Genomic DNA, 27,862 nt, shown 5'->3' on the forward strand with positions numbered 1-27,862 from the left:
TGGGGCCCTGTTTCATTCTGTCCACCAATACCACAGCCATAGTAACACATGCAGTAGGCCCTGTTTCATTCTGTCCACCAATACCACAGCCATAGTAACACATTGGGCCCTGTTTCATTCTGTCCACCAATACCACAGCCATAGTAACACATGCAGTAGGCCCTGTTTCATTCCGTCCACCAATACCACAGCCATAGTAACACATGCAGTAGGCCCTGTTTCATTCTGTCCACCAAAACAACAGCCATAGTAACACATGAGGCCCTGTTTCATTCTGTCCACCAATACCACAGCCATAGTAACACATGCAGTATGCCCTGTTTCATTCTGTTTACCAAAACCACAGCCATAGTAACACATGGGGCCCTGTTTCATTCTGTCCACCAATACCACAGCCATAGTAACACATGCAGTCGGCCCTGTTTCCATCTGTCCACCAATACCACAGTCATAGTAACACATGCAGTAGGCCCTGTTTCATTCTGTCCACCAATACCACAGCCATAGTAACACATGCAGTAGGCCCTGTTTCATTCTGTCCACCAATACCACAGCCATAGTAACACATGCAGTAGGCCCTGTTTCATTCTGTCCACCAATACCACAGCCATAGTAACACATGCAGTAGGCCCTGTTTCATTCTGTCCACCAATACCACAGCCATAGTAACACATGGGGCCCTGTTTCATTCTGTCCACCAATACCACAGCCATAGTAAAACATGCAGCAGACCCTGTTTCATTCCGTCCACCAATACCACAGTCATAGTAACACATGCAGTAGGCCCTGTTTCATTCTGTCCACCAAAACCACAGCCATAGTAACACATGGGGCCCTGTTTCATTCTGTCCACCAATACCACAGCCATAGTAACACATGCAGTAGGCCCTATTTCATTCTGTCCACCAATACCACAGCCATAGTAACAGATGGGGCCCTGTTTCATTCTGTCCACCAATACCACAGCCATAGTAACACATGCAGTAGGCCCTGTTTCATTCTGTCCACCAATACCACAGCCATAGTAACACATGGGGCCCTGTTTCATTCTGTCCACCAATACCACAGCCATAGTAACACATGCAGTAGGCCCTGTTTCATTCTGTCCACCAATACCACAGCCATAGTAACACATTGGGCCCTGTTTCATTCTGTCCACCAATACCACAGCCATAGTAACACATGCAGTAGGCCCTGTTTCATTCCGTCCACCAATACCACAGCCATAGTAACACATGCAGTAGGCCCTGTTTCATTCTGTCCACCAAAACAACAGCCATAGTAACACATGAGGCCCTGTTTCATTCTGTCCACCAATACCACAGCCATAGTAACACATGCAGTATGCCCTGTTTCATTCTGTTTACCAAAACCACAGCCATAGTAACACATGGGGCCCTGTTTCATTCTGTCCACCAATACCACAGCCATAGTAACACATGCAGTCGGCCCTGTTTCCATCTGTCCACCAATACCACAGTCATAGTAACACATGCAGTAGGCCCTGTTTCATTCTGTCCACCAATACCACAGCCATAGTAACACATGCAGTAGGCCCTGTTTCATTCTGTCCACCAATACCACAGCCATAGTAACACATGCAGTAGGCCCTGTTTCATTCTGTCCACCAATACCACAGCCATAGTAACACATGCAGTAGGCCCTGTTTCATTCTGTCCACCAATACCACAGCCATAGTAACACATGCAGTAGGCCCTGTTTCATTCTGTCCACCAATACCACAGCCATAGTAACACATGCAGTAGGCCCTGTTTCATTCTGTCCACCAATACCACAGCCATAGTAACACATGCAGTAGGCCCTATTTAATTATGTCCACCAATACCACAGCCATAGTAACACATGCAGTAGGCCCTGTTTCATTCTGTCCACCAATACCACAGCCATAGTAACACATGCAGTAGGCCCTGTTTCATTCTGTCCACCAAAACCACAGCCATAGTAACACATGGGGCCCTGTTTCATTCTGTCCACCAATACCACAGCCATAGTAAAACATGCAGCAGACCCTGTTTCATTCCGTCCACCAATACCACAGCCATAGTAACACATGCAGTAGGCCCTGTTTCATTCTGTCCACCAAAACAACAGCCATAGTAACACATGAGGCCCTGTTTCATTCTGTCACAGCCATAGTAACACATGCAGTATGCCCTGTTTCATTCTGTTTACCAAAACCAGAGCCATAGTAACACATGCAGTCGGCCCTGTTTCCATCTGTCCACCAATACCACAGTCATAGTAACACATGCAGTAGGCCCTGTTTCATTCTGTCCACCAATACCACAGCCATAATAACACATGCAGTAGGCCCTGTTTCATACTGTCCACCAATACCACAGCCATAGTAACACATACAGTAGGTCCTGTTTCATTCTGTCCACCAATACCACAGCCATAGTAAACATGCAGTAGGCCCTGTTTCATTCTGTCCACCAATACCACAGCCATAGTAACACATGCAGTAGGCCCTGTTTCATTCTGTCCACCAATACCACAGCCATAATAACACATGCAGTAGGCCCTGTTTCATACTGTCCACCAATACCACAGCCATAGTAACACATGCAGTAGGCCCTGTTTCATTCTCTCCACAGATACCACAGCAACACATGCAGTAGACCCTGTTTCATTCTGTCCACCAATACCACAGCCATAGTAACACATGCAGTAGGCCCTGTTTCATTCTGTCCACCAATACCACAGCCATAGTAACACATGCAGTAGGCCCTGTTTCATTCTGTCCACCAAAACCACAGTAACACATGGGGCCCTGTTTCATTCTGTCCACCAATACCACAGCCATAGTAACACATGCAGTAGGCCCTGTTTCATTCTGTCCACCAATACCACAGCCATAGTAACAGATGGGGCCCTGTTTCATTCTGTCCACCAATACCACAGCCATAGTAACAGATGGGGCCCTGTTTCATCCTGTCCACCAATACCACAGCCATAGTAACACATGCAGTAGGCCCTGTTTCATTCTGTCCACCAATACCACAGCCATAGTAACACATGCAGTAGGCCCTGTTTCATTCTGTCCACCAAAACCACAGTAACACATGGGGCCCTGTTTCATTCTGTCCACCAATACCACAGCCATAGTAACACATGCAGTAGGCCCTGTTTCATTCTGTCCACCAATACCACAGCCATAGTAACACATGGGGCCCTGTTTCATTCTGTCCACCAATACCACAGCCATAGTAAAACATGCAGCAGACCCTGTTTCATTCCGTCCACCAATACCACAGTCATAGTAACACATGCAGTAGGCCCTGTTTCATTCTGTCCACCAAAACCACAGCCATAGTAACACATGGGGCCCTGTTTCATTCTGTCCACCAATACCACAGCCATAGTAACACATGCAGTAGGCCCTATTTCATTCTGTCCACCAATACCACAGCCATAGTAACAGATGGGGCCCTGTTTCATTCTGTCCACCAATACCACAGCCATAGTAACACATGCAGTAGGCCCTGTTTCATTCTGTCCACCAATACCACAGCCATAGTAACACATGGGGCCCTGTTTCATTCTGTCCACCAATACCACAGCCATAGTAACACATGCAGTAGGCCCTGTTTCATTCTGTCCACCAATACCACAGCCATAGTAACACATTGGGCCCTGTTTCATTCTGTCCACCAATACCACAGCCATAGTAACACATGCAGTAGGCCCTGTTTCATTCCGTCCACCAATACCACAGCCATAGTAACACATGCAGTAGGCCCTGTTTCATTCTGTCCACCAAAACAACAGCCATAGTAACACATGAGGCCCTGTTTCATTCTGTCCACCAATACCACAGCCATAGTAACACATGCAGTATGCCCTGTTTCATTCTGTTTACCAAAACCACAGCCATAGTAACACATGGGGCCCTGTTTCATTCTGTCCACCAATACCACAGCCATAGTAACACATGCAGTCGGCCCTGTTTCCATCTGTCCACCAATACCACAGTCATAGTAACACATGCAGTAGGCCCTGTTTCATTCTGTCCACCAATACCACAGCCATAGTAACACATGCAGTAGGCCCTGTTTCATTCTGTCCACCAATACCACAGCCATAGTAACACATGCAGTAGGCCCTGTTTCATTCTGTCCACCAATACCACAGCCATAGTAACACATGCAGTAGGCCCTGTTTCATTCTGTCCACCAATACCACAGCCATAGTAACACATGGGGCCCTGTTTCATTCTGTCCACCAATACCACAGCCATAGTAAAACATGCAGCAGACCCTGTTTCATTCCGTCCACCAATACCACAGTCATAGTAACACATGCAGTAGGCCCTGTTTCATTCTGTCCACCAAAACCACAGCCATAGTAACACATGGGGCCCTGTTTCATTCTGTCCACCAATACCACAGCCATAGTAACACATGCAGTAGGCCCTATTTCATTCTGTCCACCAATACCACAGCCATAGTAACAGATGGGGCCCTGTTTCATTCTGTCCACCAATACCACAGCCATAGTAACACATGCAGTAGGCCCTGTTTCATTCTGTCCACCAATACCACAGCCATAGTAACACATGGGGCCCTGTTTCATTCTGTCCACCAATACCACAGCCATAGTAACACATGCAGTAGGCCCTGTTTCATTCTGTCCACCAATACCACAGCCATAGTAACACATTGGGCCCTGTTTCATTCTGTCCACCAATACCACAGCCATAGTAACACATGCAGTAGGCCCTGTTTCATTCCGTCCACCAATACCACAGCCATAGTAACACATGCAGTAGGCCCTGTTTCATTCTGTCCACCAAAACAACAGCCATAGTAACACATGAGGCCCTGTTTCATTCTGTCCACCAATACCACAGCCATAGTAACACATGCAGTATGCCCTGTTTCATTCTGTTTACCAAAACCACAGCCATAGTAACACATGGGGCCCTGTTTCATTCTGTCCACCAATACCACAGCCATAGTAACACATGCAGTCGGCCCTGTTTCCATCTGTCCACCAATACCACAGTCATAGTAACACATGCAGTAGGCCCTGTTTCATTCTGTCCACCAATACCACAGCCATAGTAACACATGCAGTAGGCCCTGTTTCATTCTGTCCACCAATACCACAGCCATAGTAACACATGCAGTAGGCCCTGTTTCATTCTGTCCACCAATACCACAGCCATAGTAACACATGCAGTAGGCCCTGTTTCATTCTGTCCACCAATACCACAGCCATAGTAACACATGCAGTAGGCCCTATTTAATTATGTCCACCAATACCACAGCAACACATGCAGTAGGCCCTGTTTCATTCTGTCCACCAATACCACAGCCATAGTAACACATGCAGTAGGCCCTGTTTCATTCTGTCCAACAAAACCACAGCCATAGTAACACATGGGGCCCTGTTTCATTCTGTCCACCAATACCACAGCCATAGTAACACATGCAGTAGGCCCTATTTCATTCTGTCCACCAATACCACAGCCATAGTAACAGATGGGGCCCTGTTTCATTCTGTCCACCAATACCACAGCCATAGTAACACATGCAGTAGGCCCTGTTTCATTCTGTCCACCAATACCACAGCCATAGTAACACATGGGGCCCTGTTTCATTCTGTCCACCAATACCACAGCCATAGTAACACATGCAGTAGGCCCTGTTTCATTCTGTCCACCAATACCACAGCCATAGTAACACATTGGGCCCTGTTTCATTCTGTCCACCAATACCACAGCCATAGTAACACATGCAGTAGGCCCTGTTTCATTCCGTCCACCAATACCACAGCCATAGTAACACATGCAGTAGGCCCTGTTTCATTCTGTCCACCAAAACAACAGCCATAGTAACACATGTGGCCCTGTTTCATTCTGTCCACCAATACCACAGCCATAGTAACACATGCAGTATGCCCTGTTTCATTCTGTTTACCAAAACCACAGCCATAGTAACACATGGGGCCCTGTTTCATTCTGTCCACCAATACCACAGCCATAGTAACACATGCAGTCGGCCCTGTTTCCATCTGTCCACCAATACCACAGTCATAGTAACACATGCAGTAGGCCCTGTTTCATTCTGTCCACCAATACCACAGCCATAATAACACATGCAGTAGGCCCTGTTTCATACTGTCCACCAATACCACAGCCATAGTAACACATACAGTAGGTCCTGTTTCATTCTGTCCACCAATACCACAGCCATAGTAACACATGCAGTAGGCCCTGTTTCATTCTGTCCACCAATACCACAGCCATAGTAACACATGCAGTAGGCCCTGTTTCATTCTGTCCACCAATACCACAGCCATAGTAACACATGCAGTAGGCCCTATTTAATTATGTCCACCAATACCACAGCCATAGTAACACATTGGGCCCTGTTTCATTCTGTCCACCAATACCACAGCCATAGTAACACATGCAGTAGGCCTTGTTTCATTCCGTCCACCAATACCACAGCCATAGTAACACATGCAGTAGGCCCTGTTTCATTCTGTCCACCAAAACAACAGCCATAGTAACACATGAGGCCCTGTTTCATTCTGTCCACCAATACCACAGCCATAGTAACACATGCAGTATGCCCTGTTTCATTCTGTTTACCAAAACCACAGCCATAGTAACACATGGGGCCCTGTTTCATTCTGTCCACCAATACCACAGCCATAGTAACACATGCAGTCGGCCCTGTTTCCATCTGTCCACCAATACCACAGTCATAGTAACACATGCAGTAGGCCCTGTTTCATTCTGTCCACCAAAACCACAGTAACACATGGGGCCCTGTTTCATTCTGTCCACCAATACCACAGCCATAGTAACACATGCAGTAGGCCCTGTTTCATTCTGTCCACCAATACCACAGCCATAGTAACACATGCAGTAGGCCCTGTTTCATTCCGTCCACCAATACCACAGCCATAGTAACACATGCAGTAGGCCCTGTTTCATTCTGTCCACCAAAACCACAGCCATGGTAACACATGCAGTAGGCCCTGTTTCATTCTGTCCACCAATACCACAGCCATAGTAACACATGCAGTAGGCCCTGTTTCATTCTGTCCACCAATACCACAGCCATAGTAACACATGCAGTAGGCCCTGTTTCATTCTGTCCACCAATACCACAGCCATAGTAACACATGCAGTAGGCCCTGTTTCATTCTGTCCACCAATACCACAGCCATAGTAACACATGCAGTAGGCCCTGTTTCATTCTGTCCACCAATACCACAGCCATAGTAACATATGCAGTAGGCCCTGTTTCATTCTGTCCACCAATACCACAGCCATAGTAACACATGCAGTAGGCCCTGTTTCATTCTGTCCACCAAAACCACAGCCATGGTAACACATGCAGTAGGCCCTGTTTCATTCTGTCCACCAATACCACAGCCATAGTAACACATGCAGTAGGCCCTGTTTCATTCTGTCCACCAATACCACAGCCATAGTAACACATGCAGTAGGCCCTGTTTCATTCTGTCCACCAATACCACAGCCATAGTAACACATGCAGTAGGCCCTATTTAATTCTGTCCACCAATACCACAGCCATAGTAACACATGCAGTAGGCCCTGTTTCATTCTGTCCACCAATACCACAGCCATAGTAACACATGCAGTAGGCCCTGTTTCATTCTGTCCACCAAAACCACAGCCATGGTAACACATGCAGTAGGCCCTGTTTCATTCTGTCCACCAATACCACAGCCATAGTAACACATGCAGTAGGCCCTGTTTCATTCTGTCCACCAATACCACAGCCATAGTAACACATGCAGTAGGCCCTGTTTCATTCTGTCCACCAATACCACAGCCATAGTAACACATGCAGTAGGCCCTGTTTCATTCTGTCCACCAATACCACAGCCATAGTAACACATGCAGTAGGCCCTATTTAATTATGTCCACCAATACCACAGCCATAGTAACACATTGGGCCCTGTTTCATTCTGTCCACCAATACCACAGCCATAGTAACACATGCAGTAGGCCTTGTTTCATTCCGTCCACCAATACCACAGCCATAGTAACACATGCAGTAGGCCCTGTTTCATTCTGTCCACCAAAACAACAGCCATAGTAACACATGAGGCCCTGTTTCATTCTGTCCACCAATACCACAGCCATAGTAACACATGCAGTATGCCCTGTTTCATTCTGTTTACCAATACCACAGCCATAGTAACACATGCAGTATGCCCTGTTTCATTCTGTTTACCAAAACCACAGCCATAGTAACACATGGGGCCCTGTTTCATTCTGTCCACCAATACCACAGCCATAGTAACACATGCAGTCGGCCCTGTTTCCATCTGTCCACCAATACCACAGTCATAGTAACACATGCAGTAGGCCCTGTTTCATTCTGTCCACCAATACCACAGCCATAATAACACATGCAGTAGGCCCTGTTTCATTCTGTCCACCAATACCACAGCCATAGTAACACATACAGTAGGTCCTGTTTCATTCTGTCCACCAATACCACAGCCATAGTAACACATGCAGTAGGCCCTGTTTCATTCTGTCCACCAATACCACAGCCATAGTAACACATGCAGTATGCCCTGTTTCATTCTGTTTACCAAAACCACAGCCATAGTAACACATGGGGCCCTGTTTCATTCTGTCCACCAATACCACAGCCATAGTAACACATGCAGTCGGCCCTGTTTCCATCTGTCCACCAATACCACAGTCATAGTAACACATGCAGTAGGCCCTGTTTCATTCTGTCCACCAATACCACAGCCATAGTAACACATGCAGTAGGCCCTGTTTCATTCTGTCCACCAATACCACAGCCATAGTAACACATGCAGTAGGCCCTGTTTCATTCTGTCCACCAATACCACAGCCATAGTAACACATGCAGTAGGCCCTGTTTCATTCTGTCCACCAATACCACAGCCATAGTAACACATGCAGTAGGCCCTATTTAATTATGTCCACCAATACCACAGCAACACATGCAGTAGGCCCTGTTTCATTCTGTCCACCAATACCACAGCCATAGTAACACATGCAGTAGGCCCTGTTTCATTCTGTCCAACAAAACCACAGCCATAGTAACACATGGGGCCCTGTTTCATTCTGTCCACCAATACCACAGCCATAGTAACACATGCAGTAGGCCCTATTTCATTCTGTCCACCAATACCACAGCCATAGTAACAGATGGGGCCCTGTTTCATTCTGTCCACCAATACCACAGCCATAGTAACACATGCAGTAGGCCCTGTTTCATTCTGTCCACCAATACCACAGCCATAGTAACACATGGGGCCCTGTTTCATTCTGTCCACCAATACCACAGCCATAGTAACACATGCAGTAGGCCCTGTTTCATTCTGTCCACCAATACCACAGCCATAGTAACACATTGGGCCCTGTTTCATTCTGTCCACCAATACCACAGCCATAGTAACACATGCAGTAGGCCCTGTTTCATTCCGTCCACCAATACCACAGCCATAGTAACACATGCAGTAGGCCCTGTTTCATTCTGTCCACCAAAACAACAGCCATAGTAACACATGTGGCCCTGTTTCATTCTGTCCACCAATACCACAGCCATAGTAACACATGCAGTATGCCCTGTTTCATTCTGTTTACCAAAACCACAGCCATAGTAACACATGGGGCCCTGTTTCATTCTGTCCACCAATACCACAGCCATAGTAACACATGCAGTCGGCCCTGTTTCCATCTGTCCACCAATACCACAGTCATAGTAACACATGCAGTAGGCCCTGTTTCATTCTGTCCACCAATACCACAGCCATAATAACACATGCAGTAGGCCCTGTTTCATACTGTCCACCAATACCACAGCCATAGTAACACATACAGTAGGTCCTGTTTCATTCTGTCCACCAATACCACAGCCATAGTAACACATGCAGTAGGCCCTGTTTCATTCTGTCCACCAATACCACAGCCATAGTAACACATGCAGTAGGCCCTGTTTCATTCTGTCCACCAATACCACAGCCATAGTAACACATGCAGTAGGCCCTATTTAATTATGTCCACCAATACCACAGCCATAGTAACACATTGGGCCCTGTTTCATTCTGTCCACCAATACCACAGCCATAGTAACACATGCAGTAGGCCTTGTTTCATTCCGTCCACCAATACCACAGCCATAGTAACACATGCAGTAGGCCCTGTTTCATTCTGTCCACCAAAACAACAGCCATAGTAACACATGAGGCCCTGTTTCATTCTGTCCACCAATACCACAGCCATAGTAACACATGCAGTATGCCCTGTTTCATTCTGTTTACCAAAACCACAGCCATAGTAACACATGGGGCCCTGTTTCATTCTGTCCACCAATACCACAGCCATAGTAACACATGCAGTCGGCCCTGTTTCCATCTGTCCACCAATACCACAGTCATAGTAACACATGCAGTAGGCCCTGTTTCATTCTGTCCACCAAAACCACAGTAACACATGGGGCCCTGTTTCATTCTGTCCACCAATACCACAGCCATAGTAACACATGCAGTAGGCCCTGTTTCATTCTGTCCACCAATACCACAGCCATAGTAACACATGCAGTAGGCCCTGTTTCATTCCGTCCACCAATACCACAGCCATAGTAACACATGCAGTAGGCCCTGTTTCATTCTGTCCACCAAAACCACAGCCATGGTAACACATGCAGTAGGCCCTGTTTCATTCTGTCCACCAATACCACAGCCATAGTAACACATGCAGTAGGCCCTGTTTCATTCTGTCCACCAATACCACAGCCATAGTAACACATGCAGTAGGCCCTGTTTCATTCTGTCCACCAATACCACAGCCATAGTAACACATGCAGTAGGCCCTGTTTCATTCTGTCCACCAATACCACAGCCATAGTAACACATGCAGTAGGCCCTGTTTCATTCTGTCCACCAATACCACAGCCATAGTAACATATGCAGTAGGCCCTGTTTCATTCTGTCCACCAATACCACAGCCATAGTAACACATGCAGTAGGCCCTGTTTCATTCTGTCCACCAAAACCACAGCCATGGTAACACATGCAGTAGGCCCTGTTTCATTCTGTCCACCAATACCACAGCCATAGTAACACATGCAGTAGGCCCTGTTTCATTCTGTCCACCAATACCACAGCCATAGTAACACATGCAGTAGGCCCTGTTTCATTCTGTCCACCAATACCACAGCCATAGTAACACATGCAGTAGGCCCTATTTAATTCTGTCCACCAATACCACAGCCATAGTAACACATGCAGTAGGCCCTGTTTCATTCTGTCCACCAATACCACAGCCATAGTAACACATGCAGTAGGCCCTGTTTCATTCTGTCCACCAAAACCACAGCCATGGTAACACATGCAGTAGGCCCTGTTTCATTCTGTCCACCAATACCACAGCCATAGTAACACATGCAGTAGGCCCTGTTTCATTCTGTCCACCAATACCACAGCCATAGTAACACATGCAGTAGGCCCTGTTTCATTCTGTCCACCAATACCACAGCCATAGTAACACATGCAGTAGGCCCTGTTTCATTCTGTCCACCAATACCACAGCCATAGTAACACATGCAGTAGGCCCTATTTAATTATGTCCACCAATACCACAGCCATAGTAACACATTGGGCCCTGTTTCATTCTGTCCACCAATACCACAGCCATAGTAACACATGCAGTAGGCCTTGTTTCATTCCGTCCACCAATACCACAGCCATAGTAACACATGCAGTAGGCCCTGTTTCATTCTGTCCACCAAAACAACAGCCATAGTAACACATGAGGCCCTGTTTCATTCTGTCCACCAATACCACAGCCATAGTAACACATGCAGTATGCCCTGTTTCATTCTGTTTACCAAAACCACAGCCATAGTAACACATGCAGTATGCCCTGTTTCATTCTGTTTACCAAAACCACAGCCATAGTAACACATGGGGCCCTGTTTCATTCTGTCCACCAATACCACAGCCATAGTAACACATGCAGTCGGCCCTGTTTCCATCTGTCCACCAATACCACAGTCATAGTAACACATGCAGTAGGCCCTGTTTCATTCTGTCCACCAATACCACAGCCATAATAACACATGCAGTAGGCCCTGTTTCATACTGTCCACCAATACCACAGCCATAGTAACACATACAGTAGGTCCTGTTTCATTCTGTCCACCAATACCACAGCCATAGTAACACATGCAGTAGGCCCTGTTTCATTCTGTCCACCAATACCACAGCCATAGTAACACATGCAGTAGGCCCTGTTTCATTCTGTCCACCAATACCACAGCCATAATAACACATGCAGTAGGCCCTGTTTCATACTGTCCACCAATACCACAGCCATAGTAACACATGCAGTAGGCCCTGTTTCATTCTCTCCACAGATACCACAGCAACACATGCAGTAGACCCTGTTTCATTCTGTCCACCAATACCACAGCCATAGTAACACATGCAGTAGGCCCTGTTTCATTCTGTCCACCAATACCACAGCCATAGTAACACATGCAGTAGGCCCTGTTTCATTCTGTCCACCAAAACCACAGTAACACATGGGGCCCTGTTTCATTCTGTCCACCAATACCACAGCCATAGTAACACATGCAGTAGGCCCTGTTTCATTCTGTCCACCAATACCACAGCCATAGTAACAGATGGGGCCCTGTTTCATTCTGTCCACCAATACCACAGCCATAGTAACAGATGGGGCCCTGTTTCATCCTGTCCACCAATACCACAGCCATAGTAACACATGCAGTAGGCCCTGTTTCATTCTGTCCACCAATACCACAGCCATAGTAACACATGCAGTAGGCCCTGTTTCATTCTGTCCACCAATACCACAGCCATAGTAACACATGCAGTAGGCCCTGTTTCATTCTGTCCACCAATACCACAGCCATAGTAACACATGGGGCCCTGTTTCATTCTGTCCACCAATACCACAGCCATAGTAAAACATGCAGCAGACCCTGTTTCATTCCGTCCACCAATACCACAGCCATAGTAACACATGCAGTAGACCCTGTTTCATTCTGTCCACCAATACCACAGCCATGGTAACACATGCAGTAGGCCCTATTTCATTCTGTTTACCAAAACCACAGCCATAGTAACACATGGGGCCCTGTTTCATTCTGTCCACCAATACCACAGCCATAGTAACACATGCAGTATGCCCTGTTTCATTCTGTCCACCAATACCACAGCCATAGTAACACATTGGGCCCTGTTTCATTCTGTCCACCAATACCACAGCCATAGTAACACATGCAGTAGGCCCTGTTTCATTCCGTCCACCAATACCACAGCCATAGTAACACATGCAGTAGGCCCTGTTTCATTCTGTCCACCAATACCACAGCCATGGTAACACATGCAGTAGGCCCTGTTTCATTCTGTCCACCAATACCACAGCCATAGTAACACATGCAGTAGGCCCTGTTTCATTCTCTCCACCAATACCACAGCCATAGTAACACATGCAGTAGGCCCTGTTTCATTCTGTCCACCAATACCACAGCCATAGTAACACATGCAGTAGGCCCTGTTTCATTCTGTCCACCAATACCACAGCCATAGTAACACATGCAGTAGGCCCTGTTTCATTCTGTCCACCAATACCACAGCCATAGTAACACATGCAGTAGGCCCTGTTTCATTCTGTCCACCAATACCACAGCCATAGTAACACATGGGGCCCTGTTTCATTCTGTCCACCAATACCACAGCCATAGTAACACATGCAGTAGGCCCTATTTCATTCTGTCCACCAATACCACAGCCATAGTAACAGATGGGGCCCTGTTTCATTCTGTCCACCAATACCACAGCCATAGTAACACATGCAGTAGGCCCTGTTTCATTCTGTCCACCAATACCACAGCCATAGTAACACATGGGGCCCTGTTTCATTCTGTCCACCAATACCACAGCCATAGTAACACATGCAGTAGGCCCTGTTTCATTCTGTCCACCAATACCACAGCCATAGTAACACATTGGGCCCTGTTTCATTCTGTCCACCAATACCACAGCCATAGTAACACATGCAGTAGGCCCTGTTTCATTCCGTCCACCAATACCACAGCCATAGTAACACATGCAGTAGGCCCTGTTTCATTCTGTCCACCAAAACAACAGCCATAGTAACACATGAGGCCCTGTTTCATTCTGTCCACCAATACCACAGCCATAGTAACACATGCAGTATGCCCTGTTTCATTCTGTCCACCAATACCACAGCCATAGTAACACATGCAGTCGGCCCTGTTTCCATCTGTCCACCAATACCACAGTCATAGTAACACATGAGGCCCTGTTTCATTCTGTCCACCAATACCACAGCCATAGTAACACATGCAGTATGCCCTGTTTCATTCTGTCCACCAATACCACAGCCATAGTAACACATGCAGTCGGCCCTGTTTCCATCTGTCCACCAATACCACAGTCATAGTAACACATGCAGTAGGCCCTGTTTCATTCTGTCCACCAATACCACAGCCATAATAACACATGCAGTAGGCCCTGTTTCATACTGTCCACCAATACCACAGCCATAGTAACACATACAGTAGGTCCTGTTTCATTCTGTCCACCAATACCACAGCCATAGTAACACATGCAGTGGGCCCTGTTTCATTCTGTTCACCAAAACCACAGCCATAGTAACACATGGGGCCCTGTTTCATTCCGTCCACCAAGACCACAGCCATAGTAACACATGCAGTAGGCCCTGTTTCATCCTGTCCACCAATACCACAGCAACACATGCAGTAGGCCCTGTTTCATTCTCTCCACCAATACCACAGCCATAGTAACACATGCAGTAGGCCTATTTCATTCTGTCCACCAATACCACAGCCATAGCAACACATGAGGGCCTGTTTCATTCTGTCCACCAATACCACAGCCATAGTAACACATGCAGTAGGCCCTGTTTCATTCTGTTCACCAATATCACAGCCACAGTAACACATGCAGTATCCCCTGTTTCATTCTGTCCACCAATACCACAGCCATAGTAACACATACAGTATACCCTGTTTCATTCTGTCCACCAATACCACAGCCATTCATTGACTGATCTGAGACAGATATGCCACTCATACAACAAACACATTTTTCATTTAACATGTAAATTATATTTTGTTTTTCCCATCAAACTAACAAAGCATTGACAGATTGACATTCAAAAACATGTAAATTATATTTGTTTGTTCCATCAAACTAACAAAGCATTGACAGACTGACATTTAAAAACGTCATTGGATAAATTTAGTTTGCAATGTCACATGAATCATGAAATACATACTGTACATTCATTATGTGGATCAATCAACTGTAAAATGTTCCATTAGTGATGAAATAAATACTTAGAGGTATTTACACAGACTCTGCTCCCACAGGGTTCTGGAATCCCTGGCTATCTCAACTCTGACCCTAAATAAACTGCTCTGGGAGCTTCTGGTAGAAGTGCAGCATTGGTCCGTTGGAGTGGGTCTTTTCTGTGGGGTCGGGGGTTTCGTCTTTCATCTTGGGAAAACAAGTTAAGACAATACAGACAACTGTTGAACAACTATTAAATGGAAGAAAAAGAAAATGGTGATGTCAACATGACACGGATCTGAATAAATAGCCTAATATATTCATGTCAAACACATTTAGCCTACAACTACCATGATGCTCTAGTGCATTTATTTAGGATTTTGGGAGGCTTTACTCACTACCACAGTGTGCCAGGTTGACAAGGGCTTTACTCACTACCAGTGTGCCAGGTTGTCAAGGGCCTTACTCACTACTACAGTGTGCCAGGTTGTCAAAGGCTTTACTCACTACCAGTGTGCCAGGTTGTCATGGGCTTTACTCACTACCACAGTGTGTCAGGTTGTCAAAGGCTTTACTCACTACCAGTGTGCCAGGTTGTCAAGGGCCTTACTCACTACCACAGTGTGTCAGGTTGTCAAGGGCTTTAGTCCAGACCTTCTTCTGCTGCTGTGCTGTTCCGTTGTTCATTTGTTCAGTCGTTTCATTCTCAACCAGGATTTCATCATACATGTCAAGAAGTGAAGTTTCTGCTCGGTCTGTCCGTGGCCTCTCTTCCTCGGTGCGCACTGTCACTGTGTCCGTTTCCATCTTTTCCAGCTAATGCTCACATCTGTAAAATAGCTCCTACTTGGTAGTGTGTACCGGGGCTCGACCAGTCGGCGAAAGCCCACATCATCCACGACAGAGAACAGTTGATTGTCATGGGCAGTGAATTCCATTATCTTGGCGTTAATGTATTTCACCTTTGAGTTGTTTCGCTGAAATGTTCTTACTCTTTCAAATGACTGCTGGACTTGTTGACTGCTCGATCCACACAGCAGACATTGTGGGCTAGGTTAGGAATGCTGTGTTGCAAGTGTAGCGCAACATATTTTGTGGCGTCATTACGTCATCTACCTACGTTATATAGGTATGCACGTCAGTTTTGACATCGGTTTGGCACATGGCCGTTAAACTAGACAACGGGCAGACATTCACTCTGTAACCTCGCATTGAATAACAAATACCTAGCTAGCTAGCTAGTGACTCATTCACTCTGTAACCTAGCGTTGAATAACAAGTACCTAGCTAGCTAGCCAGTGACTCATTCACCCTGTAACCTAGCGTTGAAAAACAGCTAGTGACTAGTTTACCAAAGCAGAAAATAGGACTCAGAAGATATATCAACATTATTACCTCGTCTGTGTCCTATCGGAGTCCTCCAACTTCACCAGCTGATGGGGAAACCATCTGAAGTAACTCTGGTCAGTTTAACTCTCTGATTTCAGGGCGCAGCGGGCAAAGTGCTCGAGGTCACTCTAGTGCAGTTTGGCGGGAAGGCAACGAAGTTCTCTCGCTCGAGACTAACGACCAGCAGCCAATCACAGCACTTCAGCTTCAGCGGGGGCGTGTCTTGCCCAGAATACGACAAGCAGCTAATTACAGCACTTCAGCGTCAGCGGGGGCGTGTCTTGCCCAGAATACGACAAGCAGCCAATCACAGCACTTCAGCTACCGCGGGGGCGTGTCTTGCCCAGAATACGACCAGCAGCCAATCACAGCACTTCAGCTTCTGCGGGGGCGTGTCTTGCCCAGAATACAGCCAGCAGCCGATCACAGCACTTCAGCTTCAGCAGGGGCGTGTCTTGCCCAGAATACGAGCAGGAAATCAAATAACGCGTCTGTGATTGATAGACGAGAATCTGACGTCTCTTCACCAGCAGCAGACAGTGAGAGCAAACTCCAACATTGAAAAACAACGATGATAGAACTTTATGTATCTAGTCCCCACATTTGGACAAGTCATAAGTCTTTGGAAAAATAGTCAAAAGTTAAGCTTGTGACTACAAACTTGTTGCATGCACTTGCAGTTTGTGTTTTGCCCATAGAAACTGAATGAACTGTGATTTAAGTCACTTTTATTTGAAGTCTGAATAGAAGATGTTTCTGAACACTACCATGATGCTTATGGATAATCATGAATTCATGATTAATGATGAGTGACAAAGTTACAGAGGCACAAAGATCAAACACCCCCAGCTTCTCACTCATCATTCATGATTTTTCTTAGTCATGGGGCGATTCCACGACAGGACAGCCATGCTTTTTACATTTAAATCAGAAACAATGTTTACCAAAGTGGTCAACCCACAACTGTTTCGGTAATAAGCTGAGGGATGTGGCTGGAGAAACGTAACCACTCAAATTCATAGACAGAACTATGGATGCAAGGACTGACCGACCATCCATGATATCAACATTATAGTTTTACCATTACGATATAGGCTACAGTGTTTGTTTCCATATTGTTTACAAACATTGGAGTAAAACAACCAATTGTGGATTTCATGGGGGTGCGACAGTTGAATTTAGCATGTATAAGTTACTTTGTTCAACAATACATGGCATTGATATAAATGGATGTAGGAAGTGCATAATGCCGTTTTAAAACCACACATCAGTTCAACAACTGCAGTTTGTGCCCGTTATTGAGATTAGTACGTAATGGTGTTTATCTTACCTGTCTCCTCCTCTTCTTCCTCCTCTTCTTCCTCCTCTTTCAATATGACAGTTATCTCTCCCTCCTCCTCCCTCTCTACTTCTATTTTTACTGTGACATCCTCCTCTTCCTTCTCCTCTTTCACGACAATGTTCAGCCCCAGAGCCTCTTTCTCCGTCCAGCAGACCTCCTCTTCTTTAACAGCGAGTGAGTAGTTTAGCGAGTCCATGGTCGGGATGTTAGCTAGCTAGCTATATTTAGCGGCTAGTGCTAAATTAACGAGACAGCTGACTACCAACAACGTTAATATTAAAGTAAATGGGGCAACTAGTAGATACGAACGAAGTGGGTTGTAAAACACAGTGACTAATATCAACCGAAACAGCATAAACAGTTTGAATCGGTCGGCTATTTTGGCTCGCCAGCTACTGAGGTGGCGGACTAGCTGTTATTGTTGAAGTGTGCCGTCCACTAGATTATACGTCACACGCTGGCTGCATCGCCTAAAAGACTGTCAACTGTCGTACCCCGAGTAGAGAGAGCGAGCTTCGAGTGTGCGGAGGAGCAGGGTGGCATGGGAGAACTTGGGAAGATTGAACACCAGGCGGGCTGTGGCGTTCTGGATAAATTGCAGGGGATTGATGGCTCAATCGGGGAGCCCAGCAAACAATGTTATTCTGGTTAAACAGTGAGAGACTAGTTGATTATGGACTAACAGTCTAACAGTGTGAAGGACACAACTCATGTTATTCTGGTTAAACAGTGAGAGACTAGTTGATTAAGGGGAGGTAGGATTTTTTGACAATCAGGAAATAATATGCCATGTTTTACTCGTACCCCAGCCAGCATTGTGAATGGTTAGGAAATAATATGTCATGTTTTACTCGTACCTCAGCCAGCATTGTGAGTGGTTAGGAAATAATATGTCATGTTTTACTCGTACCTCAGCCAGCATTGTGAATGGTGTCTGAGGCGGTGACATACTAGACCATGGCAGTAAATCTAATACTTAGGTGTAAAATGGTCCAGTAAAATGGTCCAATTCACACATTATCAAGAGAACATTCCTGGTCATTCCTACTGCCTCTGATCTGGCTGACTCACTAAACATAGATGCTTCGTTTGTAAATTATGTCTGAGTGTTGGAGTGTGCTCCTGGCTATCCATAAATAGTAAAAACAAGAAAATGGTGCCGTCTGGTTTGCTTAATATAAGGAATGTGAAATGATTTGAAGTATATTTTAGCGATTACATTTACTTTTGATACTTAAGTATATTTAAAACCAAATACTTTTACTGAAGTAGTATTTTACTGGGTGACTTTCACTTTTACTTGATTAACATTCTATTAAGGTATCTATACTTTTATTCAAGTATAACTATTGAGTACTTTTCCCACCACTGTATTTTATAACGATCCCTAATTTGCTTTAATGAACTACTAAAATAGTGATTTTGTCAGACAGCATAGACAGCAGCTCTACACTTTATTGAGTGACTGATCAATTCATCCTTCCATCCCTCCTCAGTCTTCCTCTCTTCTCAAGACCCAGTGAGGGTGGAGCTCAGTCAGAGAGCTGTTGAGGAACTGGTTAGGAAGAACACTTCTACAGCCAGAGAGGTGAGAGATCACACATGGTTTAGATGGTAAATACTTATGTCCCCTTAGCGGTTCATCACGTAAGCAAAAGGGAATACTTTCCATTATCTATGTTTATTTACATTAGTGCAAATTGTCTACTGATATTGGTGGAATTTCTTTCCCCTTTTGGCTGTATGAAAGTGAATTTCCCCTCAGGCACACACATTTGTTATTTGTTATTACCCGAGCCACTGCCTGTTCAGCCCAATATCATCCAGAAGGCGAGGTCAGTACAGGTTCATCAAAGCTGGGACCGAGAGACAGAAGCTGTTTTTCAATCTCAAGGCCATCAGACTGTTAAATAGCCATCACTAACACAGAGAGGCTGCTGCCTACATACACAGACTTGAAATCAGTGTCCACTTTAAGGAATGGAACACTAGTCACTTTAATAATGTTTACATATCTGGCATTACTCATCTCATATGTATACAGTATACTGTATTTTATCCTATTCTACTGTATCTCAGTCTATGCTGCTCTGACATTGCTCATCCATATATTTATATATTCTTATTCCATTACTCAGATTTGTGTGTATTAGGTATTTGTTGTGAAGTTGTTAGATATTACTGCACTGTTGGAGCTAGGAACACAAGCATTTAGTTAGATACTACTGTACTGTTGGAGCTAGGAACACCATCATTTAGTTAGATATTACTGCACTGTTAGAGCTAGGAACACAAGAATTTCGCTACAACTGCAATAACATATGTATGTGACAAATAACATTTGATTTATTATGAAGTCATGTGTAAAATGTACTTTTCCCCACTCATTCACCCCATCTCTTTACGTTGCTTATGCATATTCAGTGGCAAGACTGCATCCAGACTATGTCAATCCTGGTAGATCTGAACCTAATGCAGCTTGGAGTGATCGGGTGACAGAAGTCACATTTAGGTGCCAGGTGTAACTGAGGCCATAGATGCTCCATATCCATTACTTTGAGTGTTTTATATAATATGACAATGTGTTTCTGTGTTGCAGCGGCAGTCAAGAAATGGAACGGCAAGGCCACAGAACATGACATAAGCAGAGCTGTGGGAGTAAACCTCAAGCCCCTGGTAGAGCCGGGGGTGGTGTTTACCACTCCACCATGCCTTCAGCAGGCTTGAAAGGTGGGATTTATACTGTTTTTCATACTAAGATGGACCAAGAGTCTGTTGATTGGTCGGTCATTGGGTTCATTTGACTTACAATATGTTCAAATCAAGCTTTATTTATACAGCGCATTTCAGACATGGATGCAACCCAATGGAAACAGGAAAAACAAAAGAAAAATCCACACCAAACTTAAACACAGGAAGCAAACCAAAATAGTAGCACAACTAAAAGGTGTTGACTCTCCACATCTATCAAGACAACTGGAGCACTGGGCCAGACACTCTTAAATAGAACCTGGGCCAGGTCAGGTGAAACACCTTCCTGCTAACGAGATGGAGAAGCCAGCACAGGTGTAACACATACTGACTAACCAATCCAACCTCAAAACATAAATGGAAAAACCAAAGCCTGTAACACCTTCCCCCTTAAGACAACAAATATATCCTATATTTTTGTTTGACAAGTTTGCTTACCACCAACAGAAACAACTTCCATTTCACATTATAATCAACTACAATGCTTCACCTTCTACAATATAAACATGGTGTCTACTGGCTGTCAACAATTAAAAACACGTATTTCTAAATAATAATATACAATCGTATCTTTTCTCCTTTTTCTTTCTATAGAATCCTAAAACTCACTAGCTTCTAGAACTCTCATCTTCCTAAAACTCACTAGCCTCTATTCCACTTGGAACGAGTCCAAACAAAACTCATCTCCATTACGGAAAAACGTGCAGTCAAAATAAATTCTGATCAAATGTACCCCCCTTTGGTAATATGTATTGGCAATAATTAACTTAATGGTGAGGCATGGAATAATATAAATGTATATATTTTGAATGTTTGAAATATGAGTAGGTGATTTGAGACATGCTTCTTCAGTAGTGGAATAAAGACAATTAGCACTTGAATGTTATCAAGAAATACTGGAGTGATGTAAGATTGTTAATAGAGAAATGTATTATACTGCATCCATGTGTATTTCTTTCTTTCTTTTAACCTTCATTTAACAGTAACCGAAAGGTTGCTGGATTGAATTCCGAGCTCTAACCACTAACCTAGTGGTTAGAGCGTTGGGCAGTCATTGTAAATAAGTCAGTTAAGAACAAATTCTGGCTTACAATGACGGCCCAATGCTCTAACCACTAGGCTACCTGCAAGTAAGTTGAAATTAAGTTATTTTCAAGTCACTGAAAAAACTACCCGAAAATACATATTTTCAACTTTCCCCTACAACCGAACGTATATTGGACATCGGGCATAATCTTCTTTTCAACGTCTTTTCAATTACATTTTGCTAGGTGGAATAGCCCAATGTCAAAACACAGTTTTAACGTGTCCAAATCAATAACCAATATGCAGAAACAGTTTGGGATAAATTGAAAACCTAAACATAAAATGTGCTATATACATAAAATGTGCTATATACACAAACATCTGCCACAATAATCATGTTACTTGTATTTTTAAAAACAAGCACCTTATAAACTGCACAAGCACCAGAAACGCTGTTGTTTTGACAAGTAGCAATAAATCACTGATATCGATTAGGTTGTAAGTGCTGTTGAAATTAACACAACTAAAAAAACACATGGAAATTGGAGATATCTTTCACCTCACTGCTTAGAGGACAACCTGCAAAAGACAGTCAGCTACATTTTGGAGTGATGCATTTAAATGTAGGGGTCGCTGAACAAAGGAACACAACACTTATTTGTCATAACTCATCGATATCATGTTGAAATCAACTGTGCGAGAGGAGGGAGATGAGGTTGCATGTCCTGTTAAAACTAACAGCTCAAAAACCACACGGAATCTGGGAATAATGTGTACATCACTGGTTAGAGGACAATTTGTAGAAAACAGCTAGCTACATTTTGATTCAAGTGGGACACCAATGTAGTAAACAGCTAGATACATTTTGAAGTGTTGCATTTTGATTCAAGTGGGTCACCAACGTGTAACATAACAATTTTTTTGTTAGTCACGTTTTGTTAAATCACATAAATAGTACTCTTTCAAATCAGAGCCTGGATTTTCCCCGAGGCTAATATCCATATCATGCTGAAATCAATTGATAAACTGCAAACGTTTAGGCTTCCACATTGTGACATTAAAATACTCATACTACAATGTTAAAACATTCTACATTGTGACATTATTTCATTGATATCATGAAACAACTCCTTCATCTATGTATTTTCTGATATTTGATCAGAGATCTTTTATCAGATTATCTCTGGTCACAGCTATAAGATTTCTCTCCTGTGTGTGTTCTCTGGTGTTGAGTCAGAATGCTAGATGTAATAAAACTCTTCCCACATTGATTACAGCTAAAATACTTCTCTCCTGTGTGTCTTCTCTGGTGTACTGTCAGATGGCCAGATTGACCAAAACGTTCCCCACATTGACCACAGCTATACGGTTTCTCTCCTGTGTGTGTTCTCTGGTGCACTGTCAGATCGCTAGACTGACCAAAACTCTTCCCACATTGGTCACAGCTATACGATTTCTCTCCTGTGTGTGTTCTCTGGTGTCGAGTCAGATTGCTAGATTCAGTAAAACTTTTCCCACATTGGTCACAGCTATAAGGTTTCTCTCCTGTGTGTGTTCTCTGGTGTCGAGTCAGAATGTTAGATGTAATAAAACTCTTCCCACATTGATCACAGCTATAGGGTTTCTCTCCTGTGTGTATTCTCTGGTGCACTGTCAGATCACTAGATTGACCAAAACTCTTCCCACATTGACCACAGCTATAAGATTTCTCTCCTGTGTGTGTTCTCTGGAGTAGAGTCAGATTGCTAGATTCAGTAAAACTCTTCCCACATTGATCACAGCTAGAAGATTTCTCTCCTGTGTGTGTTCTCTGGTGTAAAGTCAGAGAGCCAGATGTAGTAAAACTCATCCCACATTGAGTACAGCTAAAATATTTCTCTCCTGTGTGGATTCTCTGATGAATTTTAATGCCTGATGAGGAGGTGAATCTCTTCCCACAGTCAGAGCAACAGTGAATTCTCTTCCCTGTGGATCTCTGCGGGTGTTTCTTGAGGTGTTCTGATCTGGAGAGACTCTTCTCTGCCTCATCACCATCATGAGGTTGTTGAGGCTCCCCATAGGATTCACGATAGCCACGTCTCTCTCCTGTGTGAACAACAAAGTCAGACACACGGTTAAAGGCCCACAACAGAGGAAATCCACTGTAAAAGGTGATGCCAACAGCGTAGCCATGATGTTGTAAACAATTTAAGTCTGTAATGAATGTTACAATTATTTTACAATTGTCTTAAAATGAGCAAGAATAGTCAAATGTTGTCTTGTTTTCACATTAGTAGTAACATTGATGATTGTAGGTTAGAAATAAGTTATTAAAGTTGTTGAAATCCTAAGCAGTGTGCCAGATGACTTTTGGTCTCCAATTTTGGCCCCTTTCTGTGTTTGCTAAGATGGCCGCACGAGGGCGATGCACACACAATTTGGTTGCAAAAACTCCTCCATGCTAATGAGGAAACTACTTGTTATGGATGTAGTATATCTGCTAATGAGGAAACCACTAGTTATGGATGTAGTATATCTGGTAATGAGGAAACCACTAGTTATGGATGTAGTATATCTGGTTGGAGCAAAAATGGTGAACGAAGATTTTAGTTTTTCACAATGTATTCTCAATATTACAGCGCACTATCAGCGCAAGATCGGGAGTGCTACTCAAGGAAACTTACATTAAGCTCTGTGTCTATTCACTAGTTCACCACCGTGGGGGAAAACCCAGGGGAGGTCTCATGGCTGACAGCAAAAATATCCTCCATTTACAGGTTACTTATGAGTGCAATACGCATTACTTTTGGATTATAATTGTAAGGCTCGTTTGAATCTCCTGCTTAATGTAATGTTTGTGTTTTTGTCTCAAATCAACTGCTTTATACTAAAAAAACACTTCAACCAGTAAAATGCTATTTGGCTAGCTTTGCCATCAGCCTGACAATAAGGGTTTGTACACTAAGTGTTTAGAAATTGGCCCATAACCTCAGCTAACAAAAACATAGACGTACTGTAGGACCCATAACTTCACCTAACAACAAATATACCCATGTCGTGATGTTTGTCATTTGACTGGAATTCAGAAAATGATTTCCTGGATCAGCTGATGATAGTTGAACATGTGACTGTAACTAACCAGCTACAAAATTAAGTATTATGTGTAATTATTGAAGAACTGCATTAATGACAGTATCCATTTGGGTGTTGTCAATAAAGTTAAGGTGACTCTCAGTTACAACCATTGGATTTAGCAAACTCTGAAATTATTTAGGATTTCTGTGCCCATGAAAACTGTTTTCCCAGTGTAATATAAGAAGACACTAAATGTTACGTAGGTAGAGTGCATTTCAGAGACTGAATACAAAAAACTGTATGAACAGGACAATAACCTAAACCACAAGGCCAAATCTACACTGGAGGAGCTTACCAAGATGACATTGAATGTTCCCGAATGACCTAGTTACAGTTTGGACTTAAATCGTCTTGAAAGTCTATGGCAAGACTAGAAAATGGCTTTCTAGCAATGATCAACAACCAACTTGACAGAACATGAAGGATTTCAAAAAGAATAATGAATATTCACATGAAGATCTGTCGCCTATTGGATGACATCACAACTCCCATCAAGCCAACTCCTTGAATGCTTTACTATGACATCACTCACTCCTTCTAGTTTGCAGTTGTTTAAAAAAACACTATTTTGTTCAAAACATTTATTTGTTTCCCTTTAGTGTGTTTATACTTTACTGTATTTATATATCACTTTTCAACAGGAAAAGTTTAAAAATCACTGGAGAACGTCAGGAACAATTCCGACAGTACAAAAACATATTCAAGTGTAGAATGCCCTTTTAAAAATCACACTATAGTTCAACAACTGCAGAGTTTGCCTGTTTTATAAGATGGTACTCACTGTATTTACTGGTGTTAATCAAGATCAATGTCCCTGTTTTATAAGATAGTACTCACTGTATTTACTGGTGTTAATCAAGATCAATGTCCCTGTTTTATAAGATAGTACTCACTGTATTTACTGGTGTTAATCAGATCAATGTCCCTGTTTTATAAGATAGTACTCACTGTATTTACTGGTGTTAATTAGATCAATGTCCCTGTTTTATAAGATAGTACTCACTGTATTTACTTGTGTTAATCAGTTCTCCAGTCTTCTCTTCTTCGTCCTCCTCTAAAGTGACAGTGATCTCTCCCTCTTCATCCTTCATTCCAAAAACGTCTTCATCTTCTTTCACTTCATCCTCCACTCCAAAAACTGCATCTTCCTCATTTTCTTTCACAGTAACATCCTCCTCCTCTTTCACTCTGAATGCGTCTTCCTCTTCTTTCTCTGTAACGTCTTTCTCTTCTTCTTTCACGGTAACACCCTCACCCTCCACTCGTTTCTGTATTGTAACATCATTCTCCTCCTCCTCCTCTTTCACGAGAGCTTCTTTCTCAGTCCAGCAGACCTCTTCTTTAGCAGGAGGAGAGTACCTTAGTGAGCTCATGGTCGTGGATAATAGCTAGTTAGCATTAGCGAATAGACTAGTGCTAACTTAACCAGCCAGCTAGTTGACTTACAACGTAAATATTAAATTAAATGGGGTAGCTAGTTGTTTCCACATAAGTATGTTTAAATCATAGTGGCAAATAAACCACGAAATTGTCTAAAGAACTTGAATGACTTTGTTGGCTAGCGAGCTGCCGAGGTGGCTGCAGTTGTTAAAGAAGCGTTCCGTCCACTAGATTATACGTCACACTAGAAACATCGCCTGAAAGACACATATCGCCTTCTGCTGTCTGGAGTGAGTAAACGCAGTTGAGGAGGGAAAACTTTTTTTTCCCTTCATTGAATTATAATATTATAAAGCAGTTTAAGGAAACGTTTTTTTCCTCTCCATTAAATAAGAATATTATATCAACACGTACAAAGAGCAACAAGTGTTGTTTGATTAGTTCAGATTTTTTATGAGAGTTTAAAACAAACTCTATATCTACTCCACATCTGTATATCTGACTCAGTAAAATAACTAGATATCAAAATAAGCCCCTAGTTATTGATACCCTTGATAAAAATGAGCAAAAATGTATGAATAAAATAAATAAATAAACTTTTCCCACTACCAGGATATTTTACCCCAAAACCTGGTTACCTCTCTGCTAGGAGGCTGAAACTTGGCCATAAGTGGATCTTCCAGCAAGACACATCAACATCCACAAAGAAATGGTTAATTGGGCACAACATCAACATTTTTCTATGGCCATCTCAGTCTTCGGATTTGAACTCCATTGAAAACCTGTGGTTTGAATTGAACAGGGCAGTCCACAAGCGCAGACAAAATAAATCAAGGACCTGGAGAGATTCTGTATGGAGGAATGGTCAAGATCCCTCCCAATGTGTTCTCTAACCTCATAAAACATTTCAGTGTCATTATCCTCCCAAGGGGAGGGTGCTGGAGTATTGAAAACATGGGTGGCAATAATTCAGACCCCTACCTTTTGAGAATTACATGTTAAACTATATCTCTTTCTCTGAGCAATTGTATTAGTATAAAATAATATAATTTCCCTTTTTTTTGTTGGTGTAACAATACATCATGTAGATGTACATAATGAACAGACTAGGTCTATACTGCTCCTACATGGTGTAACAATACATCATGTAGATGTATATAATGAACAGACTAGGTCTATACTGCTCCTACATGGTGTAACAATACATCATGTAGATGTATATAATGAACAGACTAGGTCTATACTGCTCCTACATGGTGTAACAATACATCATGTAGATGTATATAATGAACAGACTAGGTCTATACTGCTCCTACATGGTGTAAGAATACATCATGTAGATGTATACTACCGTTCAAAAGTTTGGGGTCACTTAGAAATGTCCTTGTTTTTTACAGAAAGCTAAATTTTTGTCCATTAAAATAACATCAAAGTGATCAGAAATACAGTGTAGACATTATCAATGTTTTAAAAATATTTTAAAAAATATTAAAAAAAAAA

At 43.4% G+C, this 27,862-nt stretch overlaps 2 protein-coding genes across 3 annotated transcripts in view; both read right to left on the reverse strand.

The window, feature by feature from the left end:
• LOC139583122 (zinc finger protein 180-like) overlaps positions 1–18,626 on the reverse strand; it is a 99,923-nt gene extending 81,297 nt beyond the window's left edge. Inside the window, exon 1 of the mRNA XM_071413893.1 lies at positions 18,080–18,626. Coding sequence (XP_071269994.1) covers positions 18,080–18,287 — 208 coding nt within the window. The 5' untranslated portion in view covers positions 18,288–18,626. The remainder of the gene's footprint in view (positions 1–18,079) is intronic.
• A 2,275-nt stretch (positions 18,627–20,901) lies between these two features.
• On the reverse strand, positions 20,902–26,582 carry LOC139583125 (zinc finger protein 180-like). 2 transcript variants are annotated; one of them, XM_071413896.1, is made up of 2 exons: positions 25,995–26,582; positions 20,902–23,953 (listed from the first exon to the last, which is right to left on the reverse strand). In XM_071413896.1, exons 1-2 carry the CDS (start codon positions 26,353–26,355, stop codon positions 23,046–23,048), a joined length of 1,269 nt encoding a protein of 422 aa, XP_071269997.1. In that variant the 5' UTR covers positions 26,356–26,582; the 3' UTR covers positions 20,902–23,045. The 2 variants fall into 2 exon arrangements, with proteins under 2 accessions (XP_071269997.1, XP_071269996.1); XM_071413895.1 differs by having other exon boundaries at positions 25,986–26,582.
• Positions 26,583–27,862: the final 1,280 nt, after the last annotated feature.

The sequence above is a fragment of the Salvelinus alpinus genome, chromosome 8 (genome assembly GCF_045679555.1).
Source record: "Salvelinus alpinus chromosome 8, SLU_Salpinus.1, whole genome shotgun sequence".
In the NCBI taxonomy this organism is placed as follows: domain Eukaryota; kingdom Metazoa; phylum Chordata; class Actinopteri; order Salmoniformes; family Salmonidae; genus Salvelinus; species Salvelinus alpinus.

Excerpts from the sequence above, each read along its gene's own strand:
- LOC139583125 (XM_071413895.1), bottom strand. The coding sequence starts at position 26,355 with ATGAGCTCACTAAGGTACTCTCCTCCTGCTAAAGAAGAGGTCTGCTGG. Across the intron at positions 23,954-25,985 it reads GATTAACACAAGTAAATACA|GAGAGAGACGTGGCTATCGT; the intron begins GTGAGTACTATC and ends TTGTTCACACAG.